Here is a 16272-nt window from a genome sequence, read left to right as displayed (position 1 = left end):
TCCCAAGGTCTGTGGGGTTTCTGAGGCACTGTTGAACTAAAGTCCCTGGGATATGAAGAGGTGAATCCTGTTGGGAACTAAACTAAGACAGGTACTGAGGGCTTTTGCTCCTCACTTTACAAGCGCTATGGCATTTTCTAAGAAACCAATGTCAGATGAAAATCACTAAACCGATTCACTGCCTCTTCCCAAGAATATGACCATATCTTCCAGATGGGTGAGAGTGAAGAACAAAAAACAAGGACTAGTACAGGTCTTTCTCTGCACTGTCTGATGAAGAGCATGCTAAAGCCTTACCAAAAGGTTTCTGGGGCCACCATAGCATAGCTAGGTATGCTATCAGGGGCATAGCAGGAGGTAGCAATTGGCATGCCCCTGGAGTTTAGGCCCTCTGTGTGCATCTTCTCAGCTTATTGTGTCCTAGAGAGAGACATCTCAGAAGCAAATGTAATTTTTTTTCTAGCCAAAGAGTGGTGCCTTGTTCTTAAAGGCTTACTGAAAACTGTATTTGAAAGGCTACCTAAGAGTCATTTAGAAAATGAAAAATTTTAGAGCATCAGAGATATCCTAAATTGCCCTCAGATGAACTGTGACATTATGAAAACTCTTAAGGTTTATTATATATGCCAAAATGCCAAATAAGTGAAGTGAAACATTCAGTGTTAGTGGACAGAAGAACTGGCTGCCTAGAACAAAATATGCAGAGATTTGATTTTTTCAAGCTCACAGCAAAATGTGCTTCATCTGATCCATTAAAAATAATTAAGTAAACAAACCAGTAGAATCTTCTTTCTAGACCTCAGTTTTCTAGGTCTTGGAGTAAATTATCAAATATTTTACATGAGGACCTACTTATTTTTAATACATTCACTGAGGTCATATTGGTAAGTTTTATTTTCTTTTGCTTCAAGCGAATACTTCTGTGATTGAATCTCACCTTCTTCAGTTTGAGGGAAATTGGACTTTGTGCAAACTCTGACATAAGTCAATGCATTTATTCAATCGTAATAATGGGAAAAAGCAGGATTTATGGTTGTGGATTACTGTGCTGACCTTTGAAGAAAATGCAAATTCATAATCTCTCCAAATTTGACAGTTTAAATGTCTAACATGAAAGTCTCCAACAGAACTTGTAGAGGACGACAGACATTTTATTTGTTGAAATAAAGCTACAGGCTCAGTCTTCACTAAGAAATAAATCCTTCCAGATTCTCATTTAGGGACTTAGTGAGGAGCTAGAAATGGAGGCACAGTGCAGATCAGAATTGCTCCTTACCTCCAAGAAAAGTAAAACTTTTTTTAGTGGAATGGCTAAATATTGTCACATGTTCTGGGGGAATGAAAAGTGATTTTCTAAGGATTCTCTTTTTAAGTCTGTATTATGGGGGAAAAGGGTTCTATCCATGCCATATGTACAGAAGGCAAGAAAATAATCTAGAAAGGAAAATTAAAATGCTGTTTTACTGGAGCAGCAAACATATCATTGCAATGATTTGTTGTTTTTCTTCTGACAACATTCTAAAGGGCATAGTGAGTGCCCAAAGACATAAACTCAATTTAAGTTTTATACAACATCTCTTTGTAGATGAATGGTTTTGAACAATTTCCAGGAAGGAAAGAAAATGCAAAATTATAATGCAAAAATGTCTTTCTTTCTTGTTTCCCAATTCATTTCTATGTGATTAATGCTACTAATATTGCTTCAAAAATTGACAAATTGTAATTGTCTTTTTCATCTCTATCGGAAAAAGGAAAAATGTAGATAAATAGAGATTAAAATGATTGCAAGTTGTTGTGGTGGCAACCTTTGTTTTCAATCAAAAAACCCTTTGAGCAAGTGTTGAAATGATGAGGTGAACATAACTGATACGATTTGTGAGATCTCTTTCCCTCTATTACAGATATTTTGTTGGATGATGTCACAGATGGAGCACTCCACAAAGAGGGCCATAGTGTGAAAATTTTAGTCACTATAAATAAGGGTTATAGTCGATCCAAGGTAAGTTTGTTACCCAGCGGTTGCAAAATTACTACTCTGGCACATTCTCCATTACAGTAACTAAGCTCTTTTCAGTGTTTTCAGCCAGGAAGTGAATAAATGTCCAAAAGGCAGCAGCCTTTGCCCTGTTGTTCGTGTTCAGTTTGGCGCTCTCCATAGACTATAGAGTCATATGTCCTCCTCCTGCCTTTGTAGTGGTTCAGACATTACCAATTCTCAGTTTAATTAGTAGTAATACATTCTGGGACTTGCTAGCTCCTTTTAAAAGTAGTTATAAATTAGATATATGCTTTATACCTCTTAAAGTGCAACTATGAATATGCTGCTGGGTAATCAGTTTGAAATAGAGTTGTTTATTCATGTTCTGTGTTGCAGAAAAATTATAAACACAGTGCAACTTTTATTTACATTCAACTCTTTACAATTACTGGTGAAAGCTTATAGAAGAATAGGATACTTTATTTCCTTCTGTATAAATATGTACCAAAGTAATATCACCTATACCTTTTTCTGGCATGGAGGCTGTTAACAAACTTGTAACATCACATACTAAATAATACTACTTTTCTTTATTTGGGAAAATCAGGAGTCTTTATAGCAAATTTATTGTCACCATTTTTAGTCTAGTTCTCAAAGTATCTGTCTTTTCAGGATCAAAAGTCGCATACGTATCTGATAGGATCAATTGGAGTTAGTGGCAAAACAAAATGGGACGTTTTAGATGGTGTAATCAGACGTCTCTTTAAGGTAAGGTACTAAAAACATAACTTAAATATTAATTCAATATCCTTTCTCAATTAAGAAAAAGCCAATGTGTTTGGTTTGTCTTACCAAGTCATTTTTTTTTAATATATAGCTAACACCACCATTAACCTTTACTGTTAATGTTTCTGTATTTTTTTCATGATCATAGGTGGTTCCTATTGAATTTGACTGCAAGAATCTCCTCTCCAAATGAATTCATTTGTACTTTGGTATACTGCTTTCATTCTATAACTGTATCCACTTTTACACCTTATATTTTTATATAATTTCAGGAATATATTTTCCGAGTGGATCCAGCTGCTAGCTTGGGTTTAAGCTCTGACTGCATTGCTAGCTATTGTATAGGGGATGTAACTAGAGCCCATAGCCTAGAAGTGCCTGAACTGCTGCCTTGTGGATATCTGGTTGGAGATAATAACATCATCACTGTGAACCTGAAAGGTAAAACCCTAAGAATATTTTTGCAGGCACTGTACAGCTCTTCAGTGCATTTCTCCATACCTTCTTTTTTCTTTCCTTCTTTTTTCTTTCCTAAAGCCTGACCTTTCTGTGTTTTGTGTCCAGTTCAAGGATTCATTTGTCACATAAACTTTCTGTATGACATTGTACAGTACCTAGCACAGGGACATTTTGAGGTAAACCTAAGAATTTCTCTCTCCTCTATCTAATTGCCAAATTACCACAACAAAGTGTAAATTTCTGAATAGTGGACAAAGAAGAGCAAGCAAACAAACAGGAAAAAACCCATAGATTGTGACGAAAAATATGTATGTATTACCCAATTCTTCAGCAAAAATTTGAAACATTTTGAAAGCTGGAGGGATTTGCTGTTGGAGAGGACAGTGGCCTTCAGAATTGTCCATGTATGGATGTGACAACCAGTAACCCCTGTAGCTGTCAAATTGTCCTTTTTTTTTTTTTTATCATAGTTGCCTGTAGTGTCTGAAACACGCATCTTTGCCTCACTGAGCCTTCTCTTCACATTTACTTTGATATGCTTTCTCCCATCCATTTAGTCACACTGCCACTGCCACTGTTTTATGCTTTGGCCCTGCGTAAGGATATCAGCATTTCCACATTAGCAGAGCTCTTGACAGGTGTTTGGTTTAGGAAGTATCTCACCTTGCTTAGAGCATGGCACTGATGTCATCAGATGCTGGTCCAAACCTGTATTTACCTTAGCATGGATGAAGACAAGCCATTTTTCTTTTCTTTCTTTCCCAGGAGTGGAAGAAAACAGTTTGGACAGTTTTGTGTTTGACACATTAATTCCTAAGCCAATTACCCAGCGGTACTTTAATTTACTGATGGAGCATCGCAGAATTATTCTTTCGGGACCCAGTGGCACAGGAAAAACCTATTTAGCTAATAGGCTGGCTGAATATATTATAACTAAATCTGGCAGGAAAAAAACTGAAGATGCCATTACAACCTTTAATGTAGATCACAAGTCAAGCAAGGTAAGTTAGAAATGAAATAATAACTTATTGCCTGGTTTGTAGGGACATTATAGAGTATACCATTAGCTGGCATACTGATTGTTGCTCAGTTAGCATCTTTTTCGACAAGGATTCACTCTCCAATCCCAGTTAAGAATACAGACCAAATCTTTCTATTCTAAGCAAACTATTGAAGCACTGAAGGAAAAACAGAATTTTTCCTCATTTGAGGAAATCTATCTTAAGGCCGTATGCGCAGTCACATGTCAATTCTTGATGTATCTGTAATTCCTTCATCAGAAACGTTATAGAACAGCTGGTCTAGCTTGCTTTTGTATAGTGGCAATAGCAGCCTATTGTTAGTGAAGATTTGAGAATGGGAATTTTGAACCACTGTCTTGGGTGCAGCAATCAGCTACAAATATGACTACTCCCATGGTTTCTGCTGTACATCGGTCAGGAAGCTGACCATAGTAAAATTGCCTAAATGTGACATCTTGTCACAGTCAGAGCAATTTATGTGGCTCAAATTATCAAGCCTCTAGCGTGACTACTGTGGCAGCCCCAGATCATACTAATCACTTGCTATCCTAGATTGGGTATACTCCTAACTTGGTACCCCGGGAAAAGAAAATGAAAGGTTTTGTCCAGAGCTTTCTGACTTGCACAGAACATAATGAATGTTAACATAATATAAGAAGGAAGAACATACAGATCTCAAAGGGGTGAGAGAACCATTCCAGTACAAACATCGCTTTCCATTGTCTTTATACAGAAGATTTGTGGTGCCTTTTACTTTGGCGGGGAATGTGCTCATGTTTTATTGCTATACTGCATATACATTTATAATGGAAATTGTCCCACAAATGAGCAAGCTTTTAGATTACTGGTAAATTGCTTGATATATGCGGTGGATTTCTTCCACCCCCACCCACCCTCCGCCTTTCTATTTGCATAGAGCTTTTGAGTTTGTAGTAAAAAAGAAAAAGCATCATTGTCAAATGCCAAGTGTGCTCAAACAACACAGATGGTGCTTTTTCTTGGAAGAAGCCCATGATGTTCCCTAGAGACACCTGAGCATAGAAAGCCAAAGAAAAATCATTCTTGAAATAAGAAAAAGATTACATGTTCTTATTAAAGAGAAGAAGATTCTACTATCCTCAGTCCAGGAAGTGAAATGACAATAGGAGCTTTGTCTATAATATTGAACATTCCTAACACTGTCGCAATTAGTTACTTCTGGGGAAAGAGCTATAAAACTGTATAGCTCAGAACCTCAAGGGCAATAAAACATCAAGGAAAATATGAAATATTTTGATTGTAGAAGGCTTGCTTTTACTTCAGCACTAAATGACATCCAGACAGAAAAAAAAAAAAAAAAAAAAAAACATTCACAAGAGGATCTTTACTGTAAGATGTGATATAGAAACCCCAAAAGATCAGGTTTTCAAGGAGAATAATAAAAGGAGATATCTATGGGAGCAGTTCAATATGCTTATTTTGTGTGACAATTTGGTTGGATTTTGTTTCATTGTTTTTTGGATTTTGGTTTGTTTCATTGTTATATATATATATGTGGCACTCATAAAAATGGGTAGGATATTTTATTGCAACCTGTTTTCTACTGGACATATTTTGCCAGCAGGTTTCTAAGAACAGTGTCCACCAAATAGGAATGTGTCTGTTTCAGTCATTTGCCTTAAGTTTAGAGCCTTTGTTCTTCCTAGCACGTGGCTTCAGTGTTGTCCCGTCTAAGAAGCATGTGCTCATCCAGCTGAGCAGTCCACAGTGGTGAAACTCTGTAGCAACCTCTTTTTCTGAAGTTCTTTTCCCCCGAAATTACATCTGTGGTCTAACTGGACTAATCTTTCATGGTTTTTGTTAATTCTGCTGAAGGATCTGCGACAATACCTAGCTAACCTAGCTGAGCAATGCAGTGCTGACAACAACGGTGCTGACCTCCCTGTGGTCATAATTCTGGATAACCTCCACCATATCAGTTCACTAAGTGACATCTTCAATGGTTTCCTCAATTGTAAATACAATAAATGGTAAGTAGAAGCTCTTTTCTCCGCTTTCTCACATCACATTTACTCACATTACAGTAAAAGCTGTTTGTTACTTTGCAAAATAAAATGTTCCAGTAAATACTTAGATTCCCTTAGGCTGTCAGCAAAGCTTCTGTACAGCACCTTCAATTTAAGCACTTGAACAATTTTGACCCTCTTCAGCCAAGTACTTATGTGCCAACTTTACTTTATGATCCCTTGCACTGCACTGAGACTGAATTTAAGATGTACTTGACTGAATTAGGTTCTTATCTCTTTTGCCCTGACAGGTCACATAAGATCATTAGTACCATGAGGTTAGCTTATGGGAAAGAATAATAAATGTGCTTTATAATAGGGGAATTTGGGACATGTGGGAACACGTGAACCATGCCATGGAGAAGCAACTGTGGATAGTTTTTTTTTCTGTGAGTTATAATAGTGAAGAAGTATGTAGTTAGCTGAATGTCCTTTATTGCCAAGCAAGAATAACAATGTTTTCTGGGATTTTTATTGGCCACTGACTATTTTTACTGTAAAAGCACCATCATAGGGATTTCCCCTCATAAAATTGCTGAATGCTGCATCTTACTCACGAGATTCATTGTCGTCTGAAATTAAAATTCTAAGCTTCCCACAAAATAATGAGGCATATGAACAGAGTTGCCTCATTTATTCTTTATTATAGATGAGTGATAGTGAACTGCAAATGTATAGAGAGGGAAATCATATGAGAACAAGAATTACAAAAGGGGATACTGCACAAATATCTTAAATCTAAAATTATAACATCCACACTCTTCAAAATTAGCCTAGCACAAATAAGATTGAGAATATTCTCTGAATATCTGAAAAGATTATCCCTCAACAAAACTGCTAATTCTCTTTCCAGTCCCTATATTATTGGAACTATGAACCAGGGAGTTTCCTCCTCACCAAATCTGGAGCTGCATCACAATTTCAGGTACCTTCACTTTGTTTTTACTATGTCTGTGTTTGCACAGAACTCTCAAGATCCCTGCTCCTCTGACTAGCTCTTCAATAAACATTGATCTTGTGTCTCATCAGAGGAGAATGTTTGAGATTCTGTGACTTTCCCTGTACTGAGAAGTCACAGTATGGTGCTTGGGAATGTTGAAAAAAACCAAGATGCTTTCCAGCATCTCTAGCACTATTCTGAACATGATGGCATTCTTGCATTCCATTTGTCTTCAGCAATGTCTTGAATTCCTGCTAAGAACTGTGACAGTGAGCAATAATGCAGTTTTATACTTGCTGGTTCACAAGATTTAGAAGCGTATGACATTATTGTCATCTATCTGTTAAAGAGGAAGTCTACTTGTAATTCATTGCTACTTGACATTTATCCTTTCTACCTAGGTGGGTGCTGTGTGCTAATCACACAGAGCCTGTTAAAGGTTTCTTAGGAAGATACCTGAGAAGGAAACTAATTGAGACTGAAATAGAAAAGAACATACGCAATAATGAGCTCATCAAAATCATTGACTGGATCCCAAAAACATGGCATCATCTCAACAGCTTCTTAGAAACACACAGCTCTTCAGATGTAACCATTGGTGAGTCTTGGCAAACTGGTTTGAAATAAAGACACAGGCTGACTATTTCAGAGGTTTGTGAAAGTTGAATTTTCTTTTTAAAATTTGTCATCTGTCAGTGATAAATACAAAATAAGTGTGAGGAGTTCACCTAGTTAGTGTTACCAGCAAGGCTGAAATGAAAATGAAAAGGTAGTGTATATTTCCCGGTGTCTGTGCTTTGGTTGCTAAAGACTTTAAAGTAAATTGCTATCATCTTAAGAAAATAACTTCACAAAATATTACCTCAACAACAACTTTGCTAAGCTTTATTTTTTCTGGCCATCACACTGCAGCATAATCAAAGCAATAAAAACACTTGGACTGTCATTTCTGCAAACTAGTGGAAGATATACCTGGGGTCTTCCAGTGGAATAGCTTTGTTAGCAAGTCATCTTTTTACACTGGTTTGGCAGTAAAACTGGTAAGTGTTCATCTGGCCATAGAACTGGATAAAGTGACACTAGTTCATTTTTAATAACAGGTTACTGGTAGATCCTATCCTGTAGTCCTTATTTGTATTCTCTATGCTTGAATACCACTTTTTAAATTTTATAAAGGTTATTTTCAGTGGGCTCACTAGGGCTACTTTTTCAATACACAATTTGACTTCTCAGGTCCCCGCCTTTTCCTCCCTTGTCCCATGGATGTTGACGGCTCCAGAGTGTGGTTCACAGACCTCTGGAACTACTCCTTGGTGCCATATCTTCTGGAAGCAGTGAGAGAAGGACTTCAGGTATGTCATTTGCTTCCTAACAATTGCTTATAGGCTTCCTCTAAGTTACATTTAACTAATGCATCCAATTGTAAATACTGTTGAATTTATAAGAAAAAATCTCTGAAGAGATCATAGATATTAATGTTTGGCTCCTTTTGACTTGCTCATAATCTGAGCAGGTCTCAGTCTACCTCTGGATGTGAGAGTTAGTAGATTCTATATTGGTGTAAGAAAAGAGCTTTAGTCTGCCTGATCTTGTCCAACATATGTAGAGAAGTACACATGCAGGCATGTGGAGGAAAGCTTGTGAACAAGGATATTTTCACCATTCAGAAGATGGAGATAATTTACTTTTTGGCCATGTTGAGCATGAAGATCTGTCCCTTTTCATCTTTGTATCTTGCACCGCCACTTGTCTTCCCCTGAATTTTGTTCTTTCCTTATCTCTTTCTCATTATGGGCTTTCTAATGACTGTAATTATCATTGTGGATAACAGCATTATCAGTTCAGAGTATTTCATTGTTCTCTCCATCGTGTCTTCTCCACACCTAGGCTTTAACACCAGTTCCAGTCTCTTAGCATTCTCTGTCTATTGATATTGAACCAAATAATGTTTAATAGTAATTTTAGTAAGACTACGAATAGTTTCACAGTATCAAGGACTGTAAACTGTTCCATACAGGTTATGATTTGGGACCTCTGCACAGGTTTGGAGCAAACTTAAATCTTGCAATTAATCCTTTTTTTTTTTTTTCCTGTATTTGGCTTTCTCCCTTTTCCTTTCCTTTTACGTCTGCAACTCTGTGCCCCCTGGCAAGGCCCATTGTGAAAAGACTTTCTTTTTTTTTTTTTTTTTTGCCACACATGACAGCGAAAGAAATTACTTCATGATGCAGAGAGGGTTGTTATGGAACAGTCAAAGATCCATGTAAGCAGCTGCAGGTTCTTTATCGCCTTGTACTGACATAGTGGCATGCTGACAAGATGGACGTTTCACATCTTGCCTGTTGAATATCTCACACAATCCTAGAACTGCTTATCTTTCTGGAAATTACAGTGTGTTTATGCTGTGCAAAAAACTGCCAAACATCCAGTAGAACAGCCACAGTGAGATTAAGAGCACTTGTTTAGATCAGCCATAAGAACACAGTGATATTCATTGTGTTCATATTTTTCCAAGTATACAGGGTAACTCCTTAAATAAAAACTTCAATTTTGGAGCAGAAGATGGCAGCAGACAGAAGAAAATATGTTGTTTCATGAGCCATTCCACTTTTTAAATGCTTACGATGCCTTCCAAAGAACAACATTACTAACAATAAACAGAAACCTTTTATATGATGTAGTTAGATGTTCCTGGAACCAGGGAAGGGTAGAAAATTACTTTCTAGCCTGGTGCTTTGTAAGCTCACTTGTCAAACATGCAGTTTACAAACCTTGCCCCAGCTTCCAGGAAGGTTTTAGCCACTGTATGTCTCAGATGAGAAGCAGTGCTACCTACAGCCAGGAGATAGGAGTGAGCTTGCTAAGAAACGTTTCTTCTTGGCTTGTTTAATCAGATCCTTTCTAAGCAGCCGTGCCTCTGTTTAGGGCAGAAGTCTGAGTATTTCTGTATACAATACAGGGAACTGGGCTGCCTAACCTGAAAATCTGGATCCAGCAAGTGCCTGAAAGCAGGTGTTGCAATGATAAGCACGACTCTTCTCTCTGGCTTCAGCACTAGAATCCTTCGCTGTTTGAATCATGTTAGGAGTACAGCCCATCTAAATGCCTCTGCCAGTGTTATGCTTTTTCTTGGACTGTGTGAAGTTGTTTGAGCTGAGAGAGATCATGGAAGACCCTGGTAGCAGGCTCCCAAGTCCCATGTGTCATTATCACTGAAGGCAGCACAGCTAAAGGAGATCTGTCAAACTGCAGCCAAGGGTCTCTCAGTTGACCTGTTGCTTGTGAACAGCAGAGTACAGAGGGTGCATTTTAGTGAGGAAGTTACCAGACCTCCTAAACATATAGTATTCTCATTCTTCCTTCTTTCTGGCATTACAGATTTATAAGCCTTTTTGTGCTTTACAGTGGGGAAAACTTGTCCTTTGTGAATTTCTTCTCTTAACCTTGTGAAAGATCTCAGGGTTTGTATAGATGTCTGCTTCTGCATCCCATTTTGCTAGGAGAAAAAAACAATCAATGCTGGCACTTTCTAATTCACTTTAAATAAAATCCAGTTAACTTGAATGTTTTAGATAGATCAAAGATAATTTCACCTTACATCTTAGGCAAGTTACCTAAAGGTCTCGTTTCTCATACCAAAGGCTTGTAGCTCCTACCTTTGCCTACAAGTATCACTAGTTACAGAGTGCTGTTCAACTTGCATCCATTCTGAGTATTGAAGGAGCACTAATGGGGATGAAATCTTTTCAGTGTGTTATCATATCTGAGTGCTGAGCATGTTTGAAAGCAAACCTTTACTAGAAAGGTTTAAATGAGTTTGATGACTTTTGTCTGCCATTAAAACCAGTAGTGAAAATTATTGGATACTTACCTGTGTTATATTCACACTACAGATGTATGGTAAGAGGGCACCCTGGGAAGATCCCTCCAAGTGGGTAGCTGACACATATCCATGGAGCTCTGCATCTCTACAGCATGAGTGGCCATCGTTACTCCAGTTAAGACCAGAAGATGTTGGTTATGAAGGTTATGCATCAGCAAAAGAAGGAACAACCTCCAAGCATGTTCCACAGACTGATACAGAGGGGGATCCCTTGGTATGACTTAAACTTAGGGAAAAATGATTTTCGGTATATACCTTGATGTCACATTTTAAATTGTACATTATACAGTAAAAAAATATGTTATGTACCTGTTCCAAACTGTGTTTTTAAAATGAAGTCTACTATGTGTTAGATAAAGTAAGGAAAAAAAAAGAAAGGGCAAGAATCACCTTCACACTGATGGGTCCCTAAATCACAAGCATTTTCTATCTGCCCAGAAGTGTTTCCATGTATCTAGTACTCATCATTCAGGTACCACTCTTAAGCAACTTGCTTAATCAGCTTGCTCTGAATACACTTTTCCAGGTCAGCCAATTTGTCATGTACATCCTATGTGTGAAGGATATCCTCTCTCTCTCTCTCTATATATATATATACGAAGGATAACTGAGAAATTCACATAATCTAACTTTGCTATAGTAGAGAATTTAGTGGAAATGCAAATTATAGTTACCCTTCCTTTCCTCTGAACATTTCAAGAAAACTTGTGACTGTGTAAGACTCTTAATGTAAAAAGAATGCAATATAGTGCCCTTCAAAGATAAGAGGTCGATTTCCCTAAATGCCATATATCATTTTACCTAAATGTGATCCCAAATGTTTGAGATTAACCATTGCTGCTTGTGATAATGGGATATTAAATTGCATATATTGAACTGCTCTTCCCATATAGCACTTCTTCTACTGACTTTCAATCATAATTTGTAGTATTATTGTAGAGAATAGTACCTCTGGAATACAGGGAGCTCTTAGAAGAAGGGAATTTCCTAGAGGAAAATGCATTAAACTCTTACCAATGCTAAAGCAGTGACTTTTCAGCCTCCTTCAAATGTATGGGGAAGCATTTGGTACCCAAATCAGACCTTGCATCCCAAGGAAGTGTAGGAAATCAGCTCATCTGATCTCATCTTCCAAAGCAAAAGATTTGGAGTGATTGTTTGGCCCTTTGATTTGACCTCTCAGTGAGCATATTGCCCAGGCTTCCAGCACACATGCATCTCCTTCCACTAAGGTCACTATACTTGGGTAGGCAGATTTCAGCATCCTGTCACCCGTGCTCCCTGCACACTGTGATCATTTGTTGTTTACAGCTTCTTCTATCTGACCAGTTGTCAGAAGATGAAACTTGTGAATGTGCGGCTTGAGGTGGAGCTCATAGGGAGACACAGCGACACAAGGGGAGCGTGATCATATCTAAACACTGTGCTTGTGCAAGCAGGACATTTCACAGGAAGGCTGTATTACACACCCAATGCATGTATCCAGTATTCTTCCACATGAATACTTCCTAACCTTAAGCAAAAGCTTCCTGAGAGCATTAAAGAGTATTAAATGCTCTTCAATTCTATGAGAAATCTTTGCAAATAGCGAGCCACAGAAACCACAGAAATGTAAAGTTTCCCCAGAAAACAGAGAAAAAGAGCTTAATGTGCATATACAAGGATGTACCTTTGCCTATTTTTTCATTACCTGTTTTTTTCCCATGGACAACCTATTTATTCATTAAAAAAAAACTCTAAAGCAGTGTCAACATCTCTTGAAGCCCTGAGTATGCTAGTAAAAGTAGATACTTTATAAATAAAATCCTGGTAATTATACAGGTAGAGCAACAAACACCCAAGTAATTTTCTGGGGCCTATTGCTGCTTTTTGATGTTTTGTTTTCAGGTGGCCTCAAATCCTAACAATGCCCTAATGAGTTATTTGGGGTTCCACTCTCCTGGGAAGGGGGGTCTCTTGCTGCTCTCTGCTAGGCTGTTCCTTCAGCAGCAAATGGGACCCTTTTAGGAAGCAGCTGGCCTCAAACCACCCCACACCCACTCCCTCCCATTCTCTCTCTTGCAGAGTGGCTATGTTAGTGTGATTTTGTTTGCAGTTGCTTTTCCAGTGTGATACTTCTTTGCCATCCAGAAATGATCTGGAAGCTCTACCGTCTGCAAATATGGGCCCAGATGTCTGGCTGTGATATGGCTTCCTTCCCCTGCTGGTGATGCAGCTGCAGCCATTCTCACCCTTGACTGAAAGAGAGCTATCAGGCAGCTTCATTATATCCCTCTGGCTCTCCGGACCTTTAAACTCACATTGCTATTTAAAGACCAGAAGGCAGCAAAAAGGGTACCAGGAGGAGCTGCTGACTCCCTGCCCTTTCAGAAATCCTTTTGTATGGTCCCCTCAGCTAGATACCAGCACACCTCATACAGCAAGGCAGCTTAATTAAATTTTAACACGGCTGCTGCAGCATTAAATGAGAAAAGATTATGTAAACATTTCTTTCTTCTTTCAGATGAATATGCTAATGAGGCTTCAAGAGGCAGCCAACTTTTCAAGCGCACAAAGCTGTGACAGCGATAGCACCAGCCACCATGATGACATTTTGGATTCATCCCTTGAATCGACTCTCTGAAATGGACAGCCCTTGGTGGAGGATTATGGTAATATCTGCTTCCACAAGACCACTGCCAGTATTAAAGCAGCACGCCGAGGTCCCTGAATGAGAACGGTGTGTTGTAGATAGGCAGGAGACCTAACTGCAAAGTCAGGAAGAAAAATTGAAGTGGAGAGCTTGAATTAGCTAAATTTCAAGGCATTTTGATACTTATGGAGCCAAGTGAGACTCCATTTGTCAACTGGAAGGGGCCCTGGATCGAGGGCATCTAAGCAGATTGCACACGTTAGCCAAACTGGAATTTTTTTTTCCTTTTTCTCTCTCTCTTTTTCTCTCTCTCTCGCTCTCTCTGCTCTCTCTCTCTGTCTCTGTTTATCTGTACAAGTTTACAGTGCAACTTCTTTTGTTGTTTTTTTTTTTCCTTTTTTTTTTTTTTTTTCCTTTCCTTTACCCTGAGGTGCTGCATGAACAATGCGGTCCTTCTAATTCTCTTCTAACCTCTGTTGTGCCACGTGGTGCTGGTCACAGGACTGCAGTGGTGTTGGTGTTGTACGCTACTGCCCATTCCAAAATGAATCAAAGATGATGATCGTAACTCAGAAAGCACAAACAGTATTGTGCAATCACCAGAAAACATGACTGTGATATGCTGGATAAGTGCCAATTTAATTCTAACTGCCATGGTCACGGTGATGCGCTCCATCAAGTTTTTAGTATACGAGTCACAGATTTTATAAAGTTGTTTTTACCACAAAGGTCTTTTTTAACCACCTGCCCACTCCTTAACAACAGTTTTATACCAATTATTAACCAACACTGATTAAAGGCTTCTTAGGGCTTCATTTGTTTGAGCCTTTTCAGTGAAAGAAGGAACATTTCTTATGGTGCTGTCTCACTGCCTTAAAACAGATTTCTAGAACAGTTTTACAGTTGGTTTAATTCCTAAACCATTGGTAATTTACACTGTTTTTTTCTTCATTTACTAATGAGAAACCGTCAGTTAACACAGTAGCCTCATATCTGTATATCATGATTTTTTAAAGAAATGGATAGGAGAAAGAACAGTTGCTATATAATATTTTTATCTTGTGAATAGATTGCTCTGCCTACCCTCAGAAATACACAAGGAACCCAAACCCACTTCCACTGCCACCTAAACGCTGAGAAAATCGGCTCAAATCCATTTGGTCCCATGGAATGGAGTTTTTGGAGGACAGATGTTTTGAATTTTTATCCAGCAGAGCTGGATGCACTTGATGCAGCATGAGCACAAATATATGGTTTTGGTTTTGTTTTGTTTCTTTTTTTCCTTTTTCTGGTTTTAGCATGTTGTTTTGATTGCTATTGTTGTACATGAAAAATTCAGCATAGAGGAACACTGAAGCAGTGATGTCCACTGTGGAAGAGAAAGAGTTTATACTGTAAAAGTGGGTTGGTTTTGCACAGTCTATTGGGTGGGTAATGTAAATATATGAAGAAAAAAAAAAAAAGAAAAAGAAAAAAAAAAGAAAAAAAAAAAAGCCTTGCACAAATCAAATAAAAACAAACAAGCAAACAAACAAAAAATTGTATTTTATTCTGTTGGTGTTAAGAGATGTTTCACTTGCTGAGATTTCTAGTATGTTACGAACAAATACAGAATGCAAACCTTAAAAGCTGTTCTTACCTGGTGTGTTTGTCCTGTACTTACAGTTGTTATGACTATGCAGGAGCTATCAATGCTACAGTGATCATGTTTCGATATCTCTATGAAACCAATACATTTTGGGGGACTAAACATCTGGAAATGATTTAAGTGCATATGTCATGGCAGGCTACAACCAGATTGCATTAAAACTGCTCAGAATAATCAGAAGTGCCCTTTTTACCACAAGAGGCATCCGGTTCAAATAGGTGCATATAAACCAGAAGGTACCCAAGGGCTTTGGCATTGTGTAGACGTGTCCTGTACACCTCCATCGATGTTACCTTCAGGATGTGTATTTGGTGCTATTAACTGTGGCCACCCCGTGGTCACTCGCTGTAAAACAAAGATAAATCAATGCAGTTTTCAAATGGCACTGAGCTGCATCACTGAATCCAGAGGTTCCTACACGGTGCTATTGCCCTAACAAAACTCCAACTGATGTTATGCATGTCGGATTCAGCCAGACCAACATCATGGCCCCAGAAGCTGGATCTGTTTCTGTTTGTAAAATGTCAGTGCATATATCCTGACCGACTCAAAGAATTAAAGGAAAGTTACTCTTTCCTGTACCTGTGCTCTGAGCAAGCTTGCAGATCTCTTCCTGCCATATTTGACACACAAACACACGATACCACATACACGAAACTTCCTGCAATACATCTCAGTGAGTCCACCTAGTTTACAACTCAGAAATTGTTTGTGAAACATTTGTCTGTATACATTTTATATTTTGTACATTTTTGATGTAACATATCGTGTAAATAGACAGAAACAGTGAAATAAATCATCTGAAAAGTTTTGTAGTCTTTGTAAAGCCCTAATAATAATAAGTATTTGGTGTCATCGGACTTAACTGGATGATGTATT

General features: G+C 38.2%; 1 protein-coding gene across 2 annotated transcripts in view; it reads left to right on the top strand.

Annotated features, from left to right (window-relative positions):
* NAV3 (neuron navigator 3) overlaps nt 1–13736 on the top strand; it is a gene marked incomplete at both ends in the record, with an annotated part of 252259 nt that extends 238523 nt beyond the window's left edge. For both annotated transcript variants that reach the window (XM_079541743.1, XM_079541742.1), the window contains 10 exons: nt 1902–1999; nt 2651–2746; nt 3037–3205; nt 3989–4224; nt 6100–6254; nt 7144–7215; nt 7632–7828; nt 8464–8582; nt 11124–11327; nt 13617–13736. In XM_079541743.1, coding sequence (XP_079397869.1) covers nt 1902–1999; nt 2651–2746; nt 3037–3205; nt 3989–4224; nt 6100–6254; nt 7144–7215; nt 7632–7828; nt 8464–8582; nt 11124–11327; nt 13617–13736 — 1466 coding nt within the window. The remainder of the gene's footprint in view (nt 1–1901; nt 2000–2650; nt 2747–3036; nt 3206–3988; nt 4225–6099; nt 6255–7143; nt 7216–7631; nt 7829–8463; nt 8583–11123; nt 11328–13616) is intronic.
* Between the last annotated feature and the right edge of the window lie 2536 nt (nt 13737–16272).

The sequence above is a fragment of the Tetrao urogallus genome, assembly GCF_951394365.1.
Source record: "Tetrao urogallus genome assembly, chromosome: 1".
NCBI lineage: Eukaryota > Metazoa > Chordata > Aves > Galliformes > Phasianidae > Tetrao > Tetrao urogallus.
The sequence above is the reverse complement of the archived record's forward strand: the minus strand, read 5'-3'. Positions and strand labels throughout refer to the sequence as shown.